General features: G+C 37.9%; 1 protein-coding gene across 2 annotated transcripts in view; it reads left to right on the top strand.

Annotated features, from left to right (window-relative positions):
- CPB1 (carboxypeptidase B1) overlaps nucleotides 1-14,381 on the top strand; it is a 54,031-nt gene extending 39,650 nt beyond the window's left edge. For both annotated transcript variants that reach the window (XM_008707412.1, XM_008707396.1), the window contains 3 exons: nucleotides 469-671; nucleotides 12,197-12,281; nucleotides 14,071-14,381. In XM_008707412.1, the coding sequence (XP_008705634.1) occupies nucleotides 469-671; nucleotides 12,197-12,281; nucleotides 14,071-14,258 (476 nt within the window). In that variant the 3' untranslated portion in view covers nucleotides 14,259-14,381. The remainder of the gene's footprint in view (nucleotides 1-468; nucleotides 672-12,196; nucleotides 12,282-14,070) is intronic.
- The last annotated feature ends 4,144 nt before the right edge of the window (nucleotides 14,382-18,525 follow it).

Genomic DNA, 18,525 nt, shown 5'->3' with positions numbered 1-18,525 from the left:
ATATTGATCTCATTGTATATTACTACACAGGGACACACTGATGATTTCACAAGCAACTTTTTTTTTTTTAAAGATTTTATTTATTTATTCGACAGAGATAGAGACAGCCAGCGAGAGAGGGAACATAAGCAGGGGGAGTGGGAGAGGAAGAAGCAGGCTCACAGTGGAAGAGCCTGATGTGGGGCTCGATCCCATAACACCGGGATCACGCCCTGAGCCGAAGGCAGACGCTTAACCGCTGTGCCACCCAGGCGCCCCTCACATGCAACTTTTACCCCATTAGCTTAAAAACATACCACCCTAATCTTGTGACTAAATGCATGCATGCTTTATAATATATACATACATACATTATCACAAGGACTCCTGTGAAAACAGCTTATTTTTAACTTTCTAATTTGAAAGTTTGAAACATGCCTTGTGATAACTTCAGTAGGTGACCATTCCATTAAAAACCTGTTTTTCTAGAAATCGGAGCTTCTCGAAGCCCCTGTGATGAAACTTACTGTGGACCTGCTGCAGAGTCCGAAAGAGAGACCAAGGCCCTGGCTAATTTCATCCGCAGCAACCTCTCTTCCATCAAAGCATATCTGACAATCCACTCATACTCCCAAATGATGCTCTACCCTTATTCCTATGATTATAAACTCCCAGAGAACAATGCTGAGTTGGTAAGTAGTCATGGTAGTAAGTATGGTATTTCACTGTTGAGATTTTTAAAATCCTATTCCTGAGTAAAAATTATAAGAACAATTTCTAATGATTCCATTATTAATTTTTGATAGTAGAAGCAAAAAAAAAAAAAACTTACTACAGATTTGCAAGGAATCTGGAATTGGCTAGATAAATTAGCTAAAAGAGATAGGATTTTGATACAGGAAACAGTTCCCAACATGTTAAACCGGTTTAGTCATTGGTACAATTGGACAATTTAGACATGTGGTACATGTCATTTCAAAATGTGGTACATGTGGTATTGCCATTTCAAAATGACAATAGGTACACTTATTCCTGCTTCACCACAATACTAACTCACGTGATGATTTCAGATGCCTCTGGGATCAACAAAGTAGCTTCGTCTCACACACAATAAGAAAGTCAATTTTGTCAAGTTGCCTTGAGCTGGATTTGACATAGGCAGAAGCATGGCAGGTGTCACTAGGAATCTGGGACATTTGGTTGATACTGGGTTAAGTGACAAGATCTTAAAATTGCTTATTTCACAATTTGATTAGGTGAGACACAGAAATAAAGCAATCAATGAACAAATGATATGAATGGGTCCTTACTAGATACAGGAAACAATGCAAAAAAAATTTAAGAATCCATGACTCAAAAGATTAGCAATCTTGTTAGAAAATCACGGTATAACCACATGAAAAGTTAAGTAAAATAAGAGTTTTATAACATTCACATTAACAAACATCACATATCAATTCATAATTTTTTTAAATCAGTAGGTTTGAACACTTCGAACAATATTTTTTTCCTAATTTATGAAACATCTGGCTGCCAGAAGTTCGGATCGGTGATCTAAAAGAACAAGTGTAAGATTTAAAGCATTTGAGTTATGCCCAAAAAAAAAAAAAAAGTGTTCCACTTAGACAATGACATAGATATTTGGCTTACCTAAATGCATAAATTTGAAGACCCAGTAACTTTAACAACTGGAAATTGTTGTTTGTATTTTCAGTCTTTCAGGGACCAAATAAAACGTGTAATGCTATAAATATTTTGTGAAGAGCAAAACAGAAAAATGACTCAGCCTCTTAGAAAATTGATAGCTAATAGTTGGCCAGGTCCTTCTCATTTAAAAAAAAAATGCTATTTTTTCATAAAGCTTCCCATTTTCCTTATCCAGAGCCAAAAAAACAATGGAAAACATCATTAGTTGGAACCTTTAACTATTTCAGTTTTCCAATTATGCTCCATCTGTTGAATGTTCCCAGTGGGTGCTCACAGTCCTGCTATCCCAGAGATGGGTGTGGTCAGCTCCTCATTTCAATCCCTGATTTCAGTCCCAGAGGAGAGAAGGTGGAGCTACACTGTTTGCTTTATTCATGTGAATATGTTTAAATTGTACCACATCAGAAAAGAAAAAGAGCCATAATAACTAAGCACTAAGGAGTTAAAAAGTAAAATATTAAAACTAAAATTATAAACCATATTAAGTGTAACAATAATATATCCAGTTTGTTTAATATAACTAGTTTTAAACATGAATTCTAGAAGACAAATGCTAACAGAAAAAAAGTGTTCTCTGGAAATGAGCTGCTTCACAAAGTTTCAGTACCTTTTCCTATTTGGGGAATAAGTTAATTCTAATTAACAAAGAAGTGGAATAAACAGAATTATATCACAATAAAATATTCATAATCTATTCTCAACAAAAGCACAAACCATAAAATAATCTTATCTTGGATGTTTAATTTTATATTCACAAAACTAATAAATTCAAGAAATACATGCTACTTCTTATCCTTTCCAAGCATGATAAGATAGGTGGCTAAACTACAAAATTTAATTGCACTTATATCACATTAATTGATTTAAAAGTTACATTAATTTCCAATAATTTTTTTCTATGATTAAGCTTTTGCCTAGCATCTTAAAAGAAATATTTAAATCCCACTAGTGAAATCTAAGGTGAATGTTAATTTGATTAGTTGATTCACTGGGAATCTGAATTTAGTTCAGCACCCCAAAGCAACTTAAATCTTTTGAGTAACTAGAGTTCCTTTCAATCTTTTTCTTATTTTGCATGATTCCAATTCACTTACTTCCTAAACACATTTTGCTAGAACAACTCATAACCGTAGTGTTAATGAGTATGTGTGTGTGTGTGTATGTGTGTGTGTATATATATATATATATATATACATATATATAGCCAAAAGAGAATTTGAGTCTCTCATAAAGAAAAATATTGGTTTTTTTCATGGTTTTTATTTGTAATGAGAATATTAAGAAAAAAAGTAAAAGTCTCGATCTAGGCATGATAAATGTTCCATCCAAATCAAATGCTTCTATATGAATTTTCAGCTAGAAAATTGTGACCCTGCTGTAGAAAACTAAAGGTAGGAAAAGATTTATAAGATGCATTCTTGGCACACCACATTATGGATAACTCAGAAGTTCTTAAAGTAATGCAAAGTGGGCTTTGTCTTATCCAGAATTCAGCATATAGATATAGATATATTTCTTATTTATCTTTACACTTATAAAACTTTTAAGATTATATTTGTAGCAAAAAAAAATGCTTCAAGGAGACTAAGACTTTAAACTGAAGGAAATTATTCTGTACTTCTATTAGGATTCTCAGCCCAAATTTAGGACATACATAGCAATCTTTGATATCTGAGTCATGATAAAAATGTATGTGGCTTCATTTCTGAAAGATCTTACATGTAGATTGCCTGAAATTATTCATATCATGAGACAACCTTCAGAGGGAAGAAAGGCAGAGATGAGAATGCAAAAGACCAATGAAGTAAAAGAACAGGAGAAGTAATAGCATGGATGACAAAGAAAGCTACCAAAAAATCTATGGCAGATCAGTAAAAAGTATGAAAGATCATAAATATACCTTACATATATAAATGCTTTTCAGTTTGCTAACTGCTTTTACACATACTATATTATTTAAAGAAAAAATACAAAGTATACTGTGAGTTTCCAGTGGTTTCACACACCTTCCAGTTCCTCAGCATTGACTTCTTCAATATGAAGTTATCACTATCTTCAAAGGAAGTTTTAAGGCCCACAAAAAGAATATACTTTACATTTTCAAAATTCTGAAGGATAATGAAATATTGAATTGTATGATCTCTTTATTGTCAGATAAATGATATATTTCATATGTATATGAAATATACATATATTTCAGGATAATGAAATATTGAATTGTATGATCTCTTTATTGTATCTCCTCTTATCAAGGAGACTTAATTGAAAAGGTTCCCAAACCTATCCATATCTTTGCATTTATTGAGCATGGAAGAAACTCCAAATCTTTGGTCTGCCTTCCCCACCAAAAAAAAGGCCTACATGGCACTGTTAATAATTATTATCATTATTATCATAATACCATTTCTAAGTCCAAAAGCAGGAATGCAGAATAATAGCTGGTCAACTAAGTATCTGGCCCCATTCCCCAGAATGACCAAATTAGAAGCTGATATGCACTCCACAAAGGTGCTGATCCAGGGCACACATCTCACACCACATTTCTACATTAGAAGCACAGAAGCTTACAGCTGGAAATCTTGGAATTTCTCTGGTTCTGCTTTCTCATTTTCCAACTGAAACAATGAAGGCTTGCCTAAGTCAACACAGTAATACAGCCAGCCTTGGGCCTAGACCAGTGGATCCTGAAGAATTTCCTAGACTTCCCCAATTTCCAAAGACACCCACACATATTTGTGTGGCCATGTTCTATGTTGGTACCCCATGTAGCCGTTTTGCAGAACATTCATCAAATAGTTTTTTATCCCACAAATACCTTATTACCTCTGTGCCTGGACATTGCTAAGTATTTGCAGTGGTCAGCTGAGATGCCAAACTTCTAAGGATCCAGTCTTTATGATTCTGGCCCTATGCTCTCTGGGGATATATTCACTAACCAGGAGAAAGATGATAGTCTTTCTGAAAAATTATTAAACTTGACCAAAAGATAAGAATCCATTTCTAAAATCTAATACCTTTCAGTTCAGAGGCACCTCCCTATCTCTTAATTAAAATTTGAGTTAATGAGCCACCAAGATAGAAATCCACTGCTCCACCAAGCATGTGAGCATAAAGCAAGACCATGATTAGAGATAAACATAAAAATCAGAGGAAAGAAATGTTGTGATTAGAAGGTGGATAATTGCAGGGCCATGTGCACACCCAATCACAGCTGTCCCCATGTCCCTGCCTAATAACAAGAATAACAAGGCCATAGTCCCGCTGTCAAGCAGGCTACCAGCAGCTAAGGCAGACAGGACCACAAAATATCCACATCACGTATTTTCTCAGAATTTTTAAATTTCACTTATAAAATTTTTTAAAAAATCAGAGGACAACTGCAGAATTTATTTAATTAGAGAAACTGGTTATTGATTTATCACTATACATTTTAAGAGACTTCTTGACCTGTTAAAATTGTCCTACAGAGGCCTGGTCAGAACACAGCTCATCAGACAATTACCAGAAATTTCACTGAGTACCTATTAAGTGCTCAGCATAAACCAGGGTTTAATTATTAAGAATGTAAGATCTTATTGAAATGGTAAGACTCAGGTATCAGAAACCATACAAGAGAAGTACAAAATTCGGAGTTTCAAACTAAGCACAGTAGTAGGAATTTAGGGCAGGAAATGGTAATATGTAATGAGGCTAGTCAGTGAAGGTTATAGAAAGGAGAAATCCCATTTATTCTGGGCCTTGAAGGATGGGCAGGATTTGGGCAACATAGGACAGAAGAGTGCATTTTAGGCAGAGAAAAGAGCCAACACATGTCCAACAACAGCACTGAAAAATGGGGAGGGAAGAAGGATCAACCCATTTCCAGTGTTGTTGTGAAGGAAGAGTGCAAGTGAGGTAATGAGATTACCGAGAGACTTAAATGGCACAATGAGTCCCCGTGTCATAGCAGGCCCTGGAGCTAGTAACCTGGCAAACAGGATTGCCAAGTCAAATACAGGACTCCCAGTTAGATGTGAATTTCAGATAAATAATAAACAATATTTAGTGTGTTTTCCAAATATTGCAGACTTATACTGAAAAAGTATTCACTGTTTATCTGAAATTTACATTTAACTGGGTATGCTATATTTTTGGCAAGGTCTGGCAACCCTGCTAGTACAGGGATATTTTAGCAGCACTGACCTAGCAGCAGTGTTTAATAGACACTTGTACTATCATCGGCAAAGAAGACAGGCATTCAGAGCACCTTCAAAACGAGTTGTCTTCCTTTTTAATTTTCTCCAAAATACACTCATGTTCACCATAATTATATCTTTTATCTGATTTCTTTCAAACTAATTTTGCCCCCTCCCCTATATCCTAGGAGACATTTGGCAATGTTGGAGAGACATTTTTGGTTGTTATAACTGTGGGAGTACTACAGGCATCTAGTGGGTAGAGTACAGAGGATGCTGATAAACATTCTACAATGCACAGGACAGCCCCCACAATAAAGAATTCTCCCGCCCACAGATCAAGAGTGCCAAGGCTGAGAAACCCTGCTTTAAGCTAAGATAAGAACAGAGTCACATTCCTGGCTAAAGGCCCCTGGCTTTCACCCTCCTTACAAATAGTTTACAGTGTTCCGCAAATCTGAAGTGCAAGAGATCCAGTACATTCCCATTATACAGCGTTTATTTTCTAATATTTATTTGGAAGAAGTACCACCTCCACACACACACACACACACACACACACAAATATTCTCTAGACTTTACAACTTCAGCTGACTCACGTTTCACATTTTCCTTGAATTTTAAAGAGTTTAAAAATATGCATGCAGATCAGCCAAAGAAAAAAATTGCTTTACATCAGTGAAAGCATTCCCACACTCCCCAAGGGCTCTGCCAAAATGGGCAGGCCCTGCTCTCCCAAGCCAAGCCTTTCCCTAACTCCTTGCCTTTCTCTAATCTCAGGCTTTGCAACCAGAGCCTGCACTTGTTTACCCTCCTGTTTTTCTCAGAAACATATTTGTTTTTTCAAATCCCAAAGGGTTTCTCCTCAGTGCCTGCTTGTAGGCCTTGCGGGCTTCTCCTCTCGCATCAAAATTATAAAAGTTAAATTCCTCATTGGTCCCTTGGTGTAAGTTACCCATTATCACAGAACAGAAGGAAGGAAACCGCAGTTAAAGATCATTTTGATGCTTCCATTATCACATGTATTCACCCAGAGGAATAATTAAACTCAGAACTTCAAGTTAGAAACAAAGTTCTGGAGAAAATTTCCTTCAAACTGGCTTATACCCCATAGTCAGTTTGGAACTTTTGTTTTCTTGTACCATAATAAGGGACCAGTGGAAGATTAGAAGAGGCAGCCCCCCACCTCCCATGACACTGGCTTGCAATGAGGACCGTGAGCACAGCCATGAGACAAGGGCTTCCTGGTCACATGTTACCGGAAAGGCAGGTCAGTGGAAAAGAACACCCTCGCCCTATTCATCTTACCAGCCCCCTGGAGCTCAGAGCCTGGGAAACATTACACTAGTTGGTCTTTTGTCTCTTGGGCTTTGAGTTAGATGTGACATTTTAGACTCTCTCTGTCTTTTGCTCTATGACCAAGGCCTCTTTTTAAGAAAACAGGTGACAAAAGAGAACATGCATAAGACATGGTAGGAAACTCATATCTAAGGATTAATAAAGGCTGGCCATGTTTGGCCTTGACTGAAAGCAAAGTTTTCTCTGAGGCTGATTTATATTTAGCTTCCTTCTGTTCTTTACAATTGGTAAAACCAGCTCCAGCAACACTTCTTTTGAAGTATTCGAAGGCCACAAGGAGAAGTGAAAAAGAGCACAGGATTTAAAGCAAGAAGAACCTAGCTCAAGTCAGCCACTTATGGGGCTGCATGCCCTTGGGAAAGTTCTTTTATCCTCTCTGAGTTTCAGTTCTTTTATCCGTAAAATGGGGATAAAAATATCTAGCTCTTATCAAGAGCTCTTTGTAAAGTCTAAGGTTTTATGTAAATGTTAGTTCTTATTTTGAACCCATTGAGCAAGGATGTAAGATGTCCCTCAAATGACAGGTTGTATAGAAGTGTCTTTAATTGGAGTTTCAAGATGTGGATCAGGCTTTCTGATGTGCTATTGCTTCTGCAGGTCTTTCGTCAGCTGTCTTAGTCCCTTTTTACAGAAATGTACAAGGGAAAGGAGTTACCACTCTAACATTTTAGCAAATGCAGGAATTATCTCTCTTTTACCATTCCTGGCTGGGGTCAGTCACCCATCTTGGTTGGAACATTCCCACTGAGCGTGCTGCCCCACGTGGCATTCCATTCTGCGAGAAAATTCTATGCCGATCAAATGTGGACAGATAGTGTTGGAAAGATAAATGAGTAACATTTGTGAAAGTATTTGAACTCTTCAAAAGAAAAGACCCACACTGATTCCAGGGATTTTTGTTAAGATCATTGGAATTTAAAATATGATATTTTGGTCAATTAATCTCTGTTCTGATTTTTTTGTCTCTTGGCCTCAGAGGGGCAGAGGGAAAGGGTCTACAGACTTCATTTAAAAAAAAAAACTAATGGAAATAAGTAAAATGCACAGCAGAAGTCATTGTGTAAATGTGGCAACCCAGCAACCATCACTACATGGTACCACCACCCTCCCCACAAACATCCCCCATCTCCATTCACAGATGTCACAGCCTTTGCAGAGCTCAGCGTCCTGCACACCCAGCCAAATCAGGCCCATCTGTAATGCACCAGTCCTAGGATAAGACTCAATCAACCAACCATATGCTAGATGCTATACAATCTATTGAGTATACAAATAAATAGCCAAGAATCCCTTCCCACAAGGAGCTTGCCTGGGAGGCAAATAAATGCAAAAACAACTGATTACAGAACAGAGTAACAGGAACTCTGACAGTGATTTTAGCCTTCACAAAAGAGGGGGGATCGATGCTCCCTATGAGATTTAGGGGCAGCTTCACAAAGAAGGTGACACTAAAACTGAATCTGGAAGAACAACAGTAATTCTCCAAGTGAACAAAGACAAGAAGACGATTCCAACAAAGGGAGAAGGATACCCAAAGCAAGGGAGGTAAGGAGGGGCAGGAACAGGTGTATACGGAAGAAGTTCAGGGAAACCTAGCTCAGAAGGAACAGGGAATGCACAGCAAGTGAGGGAGACTGAAAGAGAAGGGAGGGGCTAGCTCACACCCTTGACGCCAAGAAAGGAAGCTGGACTTCATGAGAAGGTGAGATAGCCACTGAAAGATGTGGTGATGAGGTGACACTCAGAAGATGAGTGATGAGGTTGACATCAAGAGGACAGAGCAACTGAGGACAAGGAGAGCAAAGGCTGACACAAACTAAATGTTCCTGCAATGTGCAGCAGTACAGGAACATATTACCATCCTTTTTAAACTAACATCAATCTTAAATATTGCAGTTAGCACCAGAGGCAGAACAAGTACTTCCAGAAGATGCCTATGAAGTCTTAGAAAGCACTTGGTTATCACTTTAAGGAAAGGCAAACTGAACATTTTTGTGTGGCCCTAATGGTAGTTATGACTAAAATGATAAGTTGATTAAGTCAGAAGCGATAACAGATCACAAGTAGGCCCCTTCAGTTTTGTCAGATAACTCATATATTATGTCACACCAATAAACATATTAACAGACTTGAAGGTCAACAGGCACACAGGAGTTTAACAGATAACGACAATGACCTTCTTGTTTTAAATCTTCTCTAGTCTTCATAACTGTTTATGTTTGGAACTAATCCTAATAAATCATACTTCTTTTTTTTCCCCAGTTTTATTGAGATATAACTGACATATAACACTGTGTAAGTTTAAGGGGTACAATGTGATGACTTGATGCAAATAAATATAGGGAAATGTTCACCACATTAGTTAACACAACCTTTACCTCACATAACTACCATTTTGTTGTTGTTGCTGTTTTGTTGTTTTGTTATGATGAGAACATCAAAGCTCTACTCTCAAAGCAACTTTCAAGTATATAGCACGGTACTGCTAACCATAGTCATAATGCTATACCTTAGATCTCCAGAACTTATTAGAACTGTATTTCTAACCAGAAGGAATAATTCAAGCTTAAAGAGGGAACCAGAACAGATGAAAAGCCTCAGAATGGTAACTAGGAGAAGAATAAGAGTTCTTTAGAATCAGAGGTTCTGCTACAGAAAATAACTACAGATGTCCTCAGACGAATGGCAAGTTAAAGAAATTATAGAATAGTTGAAAAGGTACTATTTCCTTACCAAAAATAACTACAGATGTCCTCAGACAAATGGCAAGTTAAAGAAATTATAGAATAGTTGAAAAGGTACTATTTCCTTACCAAAAATAACTACAGATGTCCTCAGACAAATGGCAAGTTAAAGAAATTATAGAATAGTTGAAAAGGTACTATTTACTTACCAAAAAAATAGTACCTCACCACGTTTCACATCTCCACAAGATGGTTTTAAATCTATTCTGAGCACTATGCAATTGTTAATTGATTATTCTCATTTCAATCTGCAATAGGCCCTATACTAAAGGGTAGAGAGAAGACCTAGCTCTAGTTTGTTGGTTAGAATAAGATTAAGCAACAGGAGCTATACATTTCGATCACAATAGTAAGGATTCCATGCAGTTAAGAGAAAGCACATATTAGGTTACCAGACTGGAGAAAAAGGGAAATAAAATTCTAAAATTTTCAAGTTACTGTTCTAAAACTCTAAGAACAATAAATGAGTTCCAAGAAACTGATTATACCATTTCAGTGCCCCAGACCAGAAAATCATGACTTATATTTTGTAATTCTTTTTAAATTTTCTAATTTTCCACTTGGTTGGTAAAGCATTAACAATTTGGGAGCTGGAAATTTGAAGTTTTATAGACATGCCCTTGTCAATTTGACATAAGACACTATTAAACTGGTTTCGATATTAGAACAAGGACTAAGGGAAGCTGCTACTTTGTAAAACGAGAAGTATTTTGATTTCATCATCAACCTCATCGCTTTCCAAGCATATGTACAAGACATAATTATGATGCCAAAGTATGAAATATAGCTAGTTTCATAACCAGAATGAATTATGGCTAATTCTCCTGTAGTAAACAATCAGATTTTCAAATCTGTATTCCCAAGACAGCCAAGTCAGGCCTTACTTTTCGAGTGATTCATTTAAATATGCAGTATATCAGTGGATGTTGGGAAGTTTACAGCACAGGGGGACTGGGGATACAGAGCCCTTGTCCTTGAAGAGTTGGGGGGCAGGGAGGCAGAAAAGCAATGGTTCTTTTGAGAAAATGAAGCTGCTTCATAAAGAAAAAATACACGTAAGCTAATACGTCTCTCTTTTTTTAAATTCTGGAATTCAAATGTTCTTCATTTTGAAATAGAGTAGATGTTGTCTAATTCTTCAGTCTAAAAATCTTCCAAGCTGGAACCACCCTCATCTCTGGAACTGCCTAAGTATTTCTATGTTGGCAATGAACACTGCATTGGGTATCCAATAATTCATATGTTTAGTTGTTAATACTCCTGCCTCAGCTCATGTAATTCTACCTTATCCTGGCTTTATAACCTGCCACATTTCCAGGTAGTTTTTGTTTTGTTTTTTGGGGGTTATTTTGTATGTATTTGATTTTTGTTTACCTGTATTAGGCAGACAACCTCTTTGTACAACCACAAAGACTTCCTTTTCTCCTGCTTTTCTCTTACAAGCTCCAGAGACAATATAGATTTGCCAAACCAATCCTTACACATAACCTAATTCTTAATACACAGTGACATTTTACTAAATCAATAAATGTAATATCTGGGACAGTTACAAATTGCTATAGCCTCATTTCTCTAGCCTAAACTAAGGTTTAAAAAAACAAGATGTTTAACAAGCCTAAGGAAGAATATCTGAGAAAAAAGACACACTAAGTTCTATGTTAATAGAAAAGAAAAGGAAAGAAAAGAAAAGAAAAGAAAAGAAAAGAAAAGAAAAGAAAAGAAAAGAAAAGGAGATTGCCCTCCGACTAAAATAAAAGTTATTGCTAGGACCCGTATCTTACTGCAACAATGACTTAAAATGAATATAAAGACCTAATTCTCAAATAGGAGGATAAGAAGAGTGCTAATTACCCACAGAGTTCCAACAAATAGGTGGACAACCACTAAGTGGTAAGCCTTGGCCTGGACCCTGAAGACATGGAGATAAAAGACAGAAAAAGTCACTGACAACTCGGAGGCCAGCAAATGGTGTTGCCACAATATGACACATTCAGAGGGAAGCTCAGAGTGAGTGCCTGGAGAGGGCATTAGGGAAGACATATTTTCACAGGAATTGCTTGGATCATATGACCAGGTTAGCTAGAAAAATTGGATGGGCACTGAGCAGGAAAAAAACTAACCCAGATTGTGTCTTATAGCTCTTCGATGTCTTAAAAATAACGTACAGATGTTTGTTTGTTTGTTTGGCAGTGTGTGATTTTATTTACTCACGAACTGCTGGTTCTTTTGCAGAATGCCCTGGCTAAAGCTACAGTAAAAGAACTTGCCACCCTGCACGGCACCAAGTACACATATGGCCCAGGAGCTACAACAATCTGTGAGTCTTGGCTTCAGAACTGTGCAGAGACCACATGCCTAAAAAGGCGACAAATGGTTCCCAGAGCCTTTCCTTTCAGATCATTTAAAGCATGTGGCTTTGCCTGACAGTGGATTTTTTATACGACATGTCATCAGTTCTCTGTTCAGAAAAAATATCCCTTCCAACCCAAGAAAACACTTGCACTCAGTAAACATCCATTGAGCAGCCACTACTATGTGCCAGGTCCTCACTAGGTACTAGGGAAGAAAGAAAGGAAGGATGGAGAGAAGGCAAGAGAAAAGGAGAAAGGGAAGTTGAGGAACCAGCACAGTCTTCAAAGAACCCACAGTAGGGCAGCAGGAAAACTAAATATAGGGGTGCTAGATGTTATGACAGAGGGTGCACAAGGAAAGAGCACACGCCAGCACCAACCAGCGCATCCCACAGCATCGGGGATGACTGCCCACGACAATGACACAGAAGCTTTACCTGGAAGGACAACTGCTGAAGAAAAGTGTAAGAAGGAGTGTTTTCCTGACTAAACAGATTGCAGGTGTGAGGGCTAATTCAGGCTCAAGCCACTTTCCAGGAGTAGATATCAGCCCCACAGACCAGTCACTCAGTGTATTCGAGCAAGTGGCAAGAGACACACAGCAAGAGAGTTAGGGGCTAGACCCCAGATTTCACTTAGATGCTACAGAGTTTAAATTTCACTGGGAAGGCACATCCTGCAGGCCCTTTTAAATTTCTACTTATAATTCCCTTTCCCTTTGTATGACTTATTTTTGCCCCAGATCTGAAAGGACTAGAAATACAATGGGAAAGGTCCAGTCCTGTCATCACAGGGCCTCCCATGAAGTTGGAGAGGCTCCAATCCTGGGTTTTGTTTTGTTTTAAGTTTTCTATAGAATACAGTTTTCTATATTCTTGTCCTTTTTTAACCTGCTCTGAATCACATGGGATATAGCGTTTTCCTAAGGGGATTCTAGCAGAAGTAGCCCACCTATTCATAGACTGTGAACTTCTATGTTTTACGCGGACTAGTTCAGTGAGGGTTCTTTTTTCATTATACTGTAAACCCTGGAGGGCAGAAGTCACATATTTCCTTTATTCTAGCATCTCCAGAGGAGAGCCCACGGCCTGCTGCTCCGTTAGGGCTGTACACTGTTGACTGTAATAGATGAAAGAATGAATTAATGAATGAGTGAACAAATGACCTAGTGACTGAACAGATACGAAATCTACCAGGCAGTGACATCATAACTGTAACTGAATGAAGAACTGAACGAGTGCGGAACCTCAGCCACACCACCTGCTAGGCCCTGAGGAAACACAAACAAGGCCCAGCCCCGCCCTCCACGTGCTCCACCTTCATCAGTCAGTGCTGTCTCCTTGGGGTTTGGAGTTCTCTCCTACCACCAGTCATCATGCAGCTTTCCCTACTTTCCTAGGAAACTTTCTTTTCCCAGAAAGTACCTGTATCTTATAAACAAACTACATATGACATAGTTTACCACTGCATACAAGCACAGTGAGAAGTTTATATTATAAATTACATACTTTCTAGGGTATTAAACACATCATTCCCATTAATTAGGTTTAGAGGTAAGATTGGACTGATTTTTTTTAAAAGAGCCCCCCATATCTTTTATAATCCAGTTTTCTAGAAAATTGGCCTACCTATAATATTTTGCCCAGTGAAACAGTTGTAATTATAAAAGAAAGTTAGCTTTTTTTTTTTAATTTCCTTCCTGTATTTAAAGTTTTTGGAGTTTGTTTGTTTGTTTCTGCTCTTTGCACATTTCAGATCCTGCTGCTGGGGGCTCTGATGACTGGGCTTATGACCAAGGAATCAAATACTCCTTTACCTTTGAACTCCGGGACAAAGGCAGATACGGCTTTGTCCTCCCTGAATCCCAGATTAGGCCAACCTGTGAGGAGACAATGCTGGCCATCAAGCACCTTGCCAGATACGTCCTGGAACATCTGTACTAGTAGAGAATGCTGACAGCCTTATTTCAAAGTGCTCACTCTTTGTTTCTTTTCTATCCTGAATTCTTATTTTTGTCTGCCTGGATATTTTCTAGATCCCAATCTTTCTTTTAAGCTTCTAGTCTATTAAACTACAGATCTTTTAATACTGATCATAATAAAAATGAATCATTATAACTAGAAACCTGACAGACTGTCTACTTCTTTGGGGGAAAAAAAAGAAATGATGTGAACCAATGACTAAGCAAGCCATCCACAGGTAATGATGTGGATCAGCTATATAGGAATTAAGGTCCTCAAGGTATTTGTCAACACTGGCAGAGTGCAGAGATGTACAGGTTATATCGGGGGCTTATGAGGAAGATGACACATAAGGGAAGATTTAGGAAAATGTAGTCTAGGTGAAAAAACCCCATCTTGCTTCAGGTTTCATCTCAGCTTATTTATTCTGTGAACTGTCTATTTCATGTCAAACAATTAGGGACAGAGCAATGAAAAAGAAAGACAGTTCTGCCTTCAGTGGACATTTGGGAAGACAGACATGAAATAAATAATCAGCTATTTCACTAATTATTTAATAATTCAGGATTTAATTTATATTAAGCAAGTAACTGCTAGAAAAATTACATTAAAAGAACATATACAGGGTCAAGGTCTGCCTCCCTGATGTGGGAGAGAAGGCTCTCTCAGGGAATGCTGGAACCTGAAGAATAAGTCACAATCATCTGGACAAAGGGAGTGCCCCTTCCAAGCCCTATGAGGATGCAGAATTCATAGGAAGAAAGGTAGTTTTCTATATTCCCTGGGGAAATTCCCTGAGGGAAGAAGGGCTGAGGAGGGAGGGCGGGGGACTATCAGGCAGAGTTTAGAGCTTAAGGGTTTGGAACATTGGTCTAAGAACAATAGGAAGCCTTGGAAAAGATTCAGTTGCAAATGACATGATCAGAATTTTTAAAACATCAACCAACTAAGGTGGAAAGCAGACTGGAGGTAAAACAAGAGGGTCTCAGGAGGCTGTTATAAGGAGATTGTTACAGGAGGGTGTTACAAAGCAGATTGGAGGTAAAACAAGAGGGTACTGGGCCTTAAACAAAAGAGGCAAAAACTACTCCATGACTTGAAGTTTCCCAGAATTAGAAATGAACATGCTAATGTCAGAGAGTATTATGCACAAAGTTCAAATTTTAAAATATAAGAATAGGTATTTAGTTACAATTCGGGGGCATCTCTTAATTTAAAATGTAGTACTCTATTTACTTTAAAATATGAGCTCACTGTTTTCTATGTGGATCCAAGGAAAATAGGATTCCAAATCTAGCAAAACATGTTAAAATATCTATGGTAGTGTTCTTTTCAAAGAGTACTTTGAAAGCTGTCAAGCCAAAGAATGATTAATTTCATTAATTGTCCACTAGATGGTAGCAGTGCAGCTGCTACAATTTGTCAAGCAATCATCTTCAAAATAATTTAGTAATACATCATTTAAACAGATACACAGACAGACACTTAAGTGCAAAAAGAAATTCCCATGATTCTCAAGCAGTATTGACGGTAATAAAAAAAATAGATGTAATTTAGCTAAATTATCTTTCCCTGTTTTATTTAAATTATATCCATGTTGGGAATTGGAGAGCTACCTGAGTGAAGTTATCTTGCTGGACATATATCATTCGATCCATAGATAGTTCCACAAGACACTCCCATACTTCACCTCTAGCAGGTAACATTAACTTCTAACTAAGAAATGCTGTGTGTGACCCAAAGTTCAGAAGTCATGTGTGTAAACCATAAAGAGCCTTCCAAAGTCTCTAAACTAAATGCTTTAAATTAGAAATTAGAAATGTCTAAAAATTTCAAGGAATTTTTAAGAAAAATAAGGACTAGTAAAGTAAATATGCAAATATTCTCATTTAAAATCCCATGTATCCAAGATTTCTTACACCAGAAACATTGTTGCTGTATCTCTGGCCCACTTAAAGGAATGCCACTTGCTTGAGCTAAACTGAGAAAAAAACAGAAAGAGATGCCTGTTTTAATCCTTCCCAGCGCAATAATACCATATGACCTCCTTCCATTCCTGCCCAGCCTTGCCCACCCTGCAGCCTCTGACTCTCTTCCTCTCTCCTTTAAATTACTCCACACTGAGATCCCAGGACAGGCTCTAAGCCCTTCCTCAGTCCCAACCTCTTATCTCCCCAAGCCACTAATTAACCAACAGCATAGAAATGGCTCCCTGAATCTTTCCTATCTCAAATGGTGTTGCTACAACATAGCAAGACTGGTTTTCCAGTCTGGAATATGAGAGTTCCTCATATCTAGAATAACATCCCATGCATTCACTTGCTTTTGCCAGCTAACCTATAAGAATTGTTCAAAGAAAATTTCAGACACCAAAGAAAGACAGAAAGAACCATGACAGCAAATGAGGTTATTTGGGGGCAAAATGGCGTGTTGATGATCCTCTTAGATCATCTCATTTGAGCAGGCAGTCACTCCCCCTCTGGCCAGGTCTGACACTGCCTGAACCACACACCCACATCTTTGTCCAGAAATGCCACCTTTCCTCCAACTAATGAAGACAAGTTTCCTGCAGCATTTTGCAGAGCAGCTTCATTTAAATGTTAAGAATCCAATATCCACAACTAAAGGCAACAAATTTTTCTTTCAACATATCCATTATGAGATATCTAAAGGTACTCCAGAAGTTTATTGGATTTGATTTGAAGATGGAGAATTATTTGAAAGACTCTAGTAAAATCACAAGAGAATCTTCACTTTAATTTTCTAGAATATCTCTTTTATTTTCTAGAATATCTTTTATAGTGATAATGTTGAAATATGCATAAAAATACAGTTTAAAAAATAAAGCAATATTTTATTTTTTTTAAGATTTTATTTATTTACTTGAGAGAGAGTGAGAGAGAGAGCACGAGCAGGGGGTAGGGGCAGAGGGAGAGAGAGAAGCAGCAGACTCCACGCTGAGCAGGGAGCCTGATGTGGGACTCAATCCCAGGACCCTGAGATCATGACCTGAGCCGAAGGCAGACAACCAACCAACTGAGCCACGCAGGTGTCCCTAAAGCAATATTTTAAACTGTGCCTAGACATATACTACTACAAAACTCCTAGGAGTACAAAGATCCAGAAGGATCTTTTCTTTTTAAAGAGATTAATTTGACCTATGAAACATCACACCACCTTACAAAGTGAAGCCTAAAATGATATGTTGTCCAGTAGTTATTCATCCTATTCTGTACATATGCCAAGATCTTTTTTTTAAATGATTTTTTATTATATTATGTTAGTCACCATACAGTACATCCCCGGTTTCCGATGTAAGGCTCGATGATTCATTAGTTGTGTATAACACCCAGTGCACCATGCAATACGTGCCCTCCTTACTACCCATCACCGGTCTATCCCATTCCCCCACCCCCCTATGCCAAGATCTTTTACAAATTTCAATGCAATAATACAGATTGTTCAGAACTATGCCTGCCAAGAAATCACAACTGTTCTGAGAAAAAGCTCCAGAATACTCTTGAAATCCATCTATTGTATCTATTCTTCAGAGGCTAAATAAATTGGGGAGGAGTGGGAAGTCTTAAAAGCACCACATGACGATGTCCTATTCCAGAAACAGAGAACTGAAATATGTAACAGATATTAAGAAGTCCAAGATTATTTATAATCAGAATCTTATCCTGAGAGATACCACGATCCTTCACACATTCACCTAGATCCCCAACTAAAACAGAAGTGTCCTTCCTAGTTGACCTGAAAAACAGACATACAAGCCTTCTCCACAGTTCTAAAACTAGTCACACAGAAACAGGCTTTAAGAAAACATACAGGAATGTTAGAATTAAGGATTATTTCTATTTTCTTCTTTCAAACTTTCTGTTTTTGCTAAATTATTTTCAGTAGGAATTTATTGCTTGAAGAATCAGAAAATAAAACTCCAAAAACAAAAGCTGTAACACAAAAAATTTTTTCTGAAGTAGGCTACATTAAAAAAAATACAAAAAGACATTTCACCCCTAAAGGATACAGCCACCACTTTATTTATTTGTCAGAGAGAGAGAGAGAGAGACAGAACAGGCACATAACAGGGGAGGGGCAGAGGGAGAAGCAGGCTCCCTGCTTCTTCTTGCAGGGAGCCCAGTGCGGGACTCGATCCCAGCACCCTGGGATCATGACCTGAGCCGAAGGCAGACACTTTACCAACTTGGGCCTCCCAGGCACCCCCGCAGCCACCGCTTTAATCTAC

This window comes from Ursus maritimus, unplaced genomic scaffold (assembly GCF_017311325.1).
Source record: "Ursus maritimus isolate PB19 unplaced genomic scaffold, ASM1731132v1 scaffold_20, whole genome shotgun sequence".
In the NCBI taxonomy this organism is placed as follows: domain Eukaryota; kingdom Metazoa; phylum Chordata; class Mammalia; order Carnivora; family Ursidae; genus Ursus; species Ursus maritimus.
This window is presented reverse-complemented; position numbering and strand designations above follow the sequence as displayed.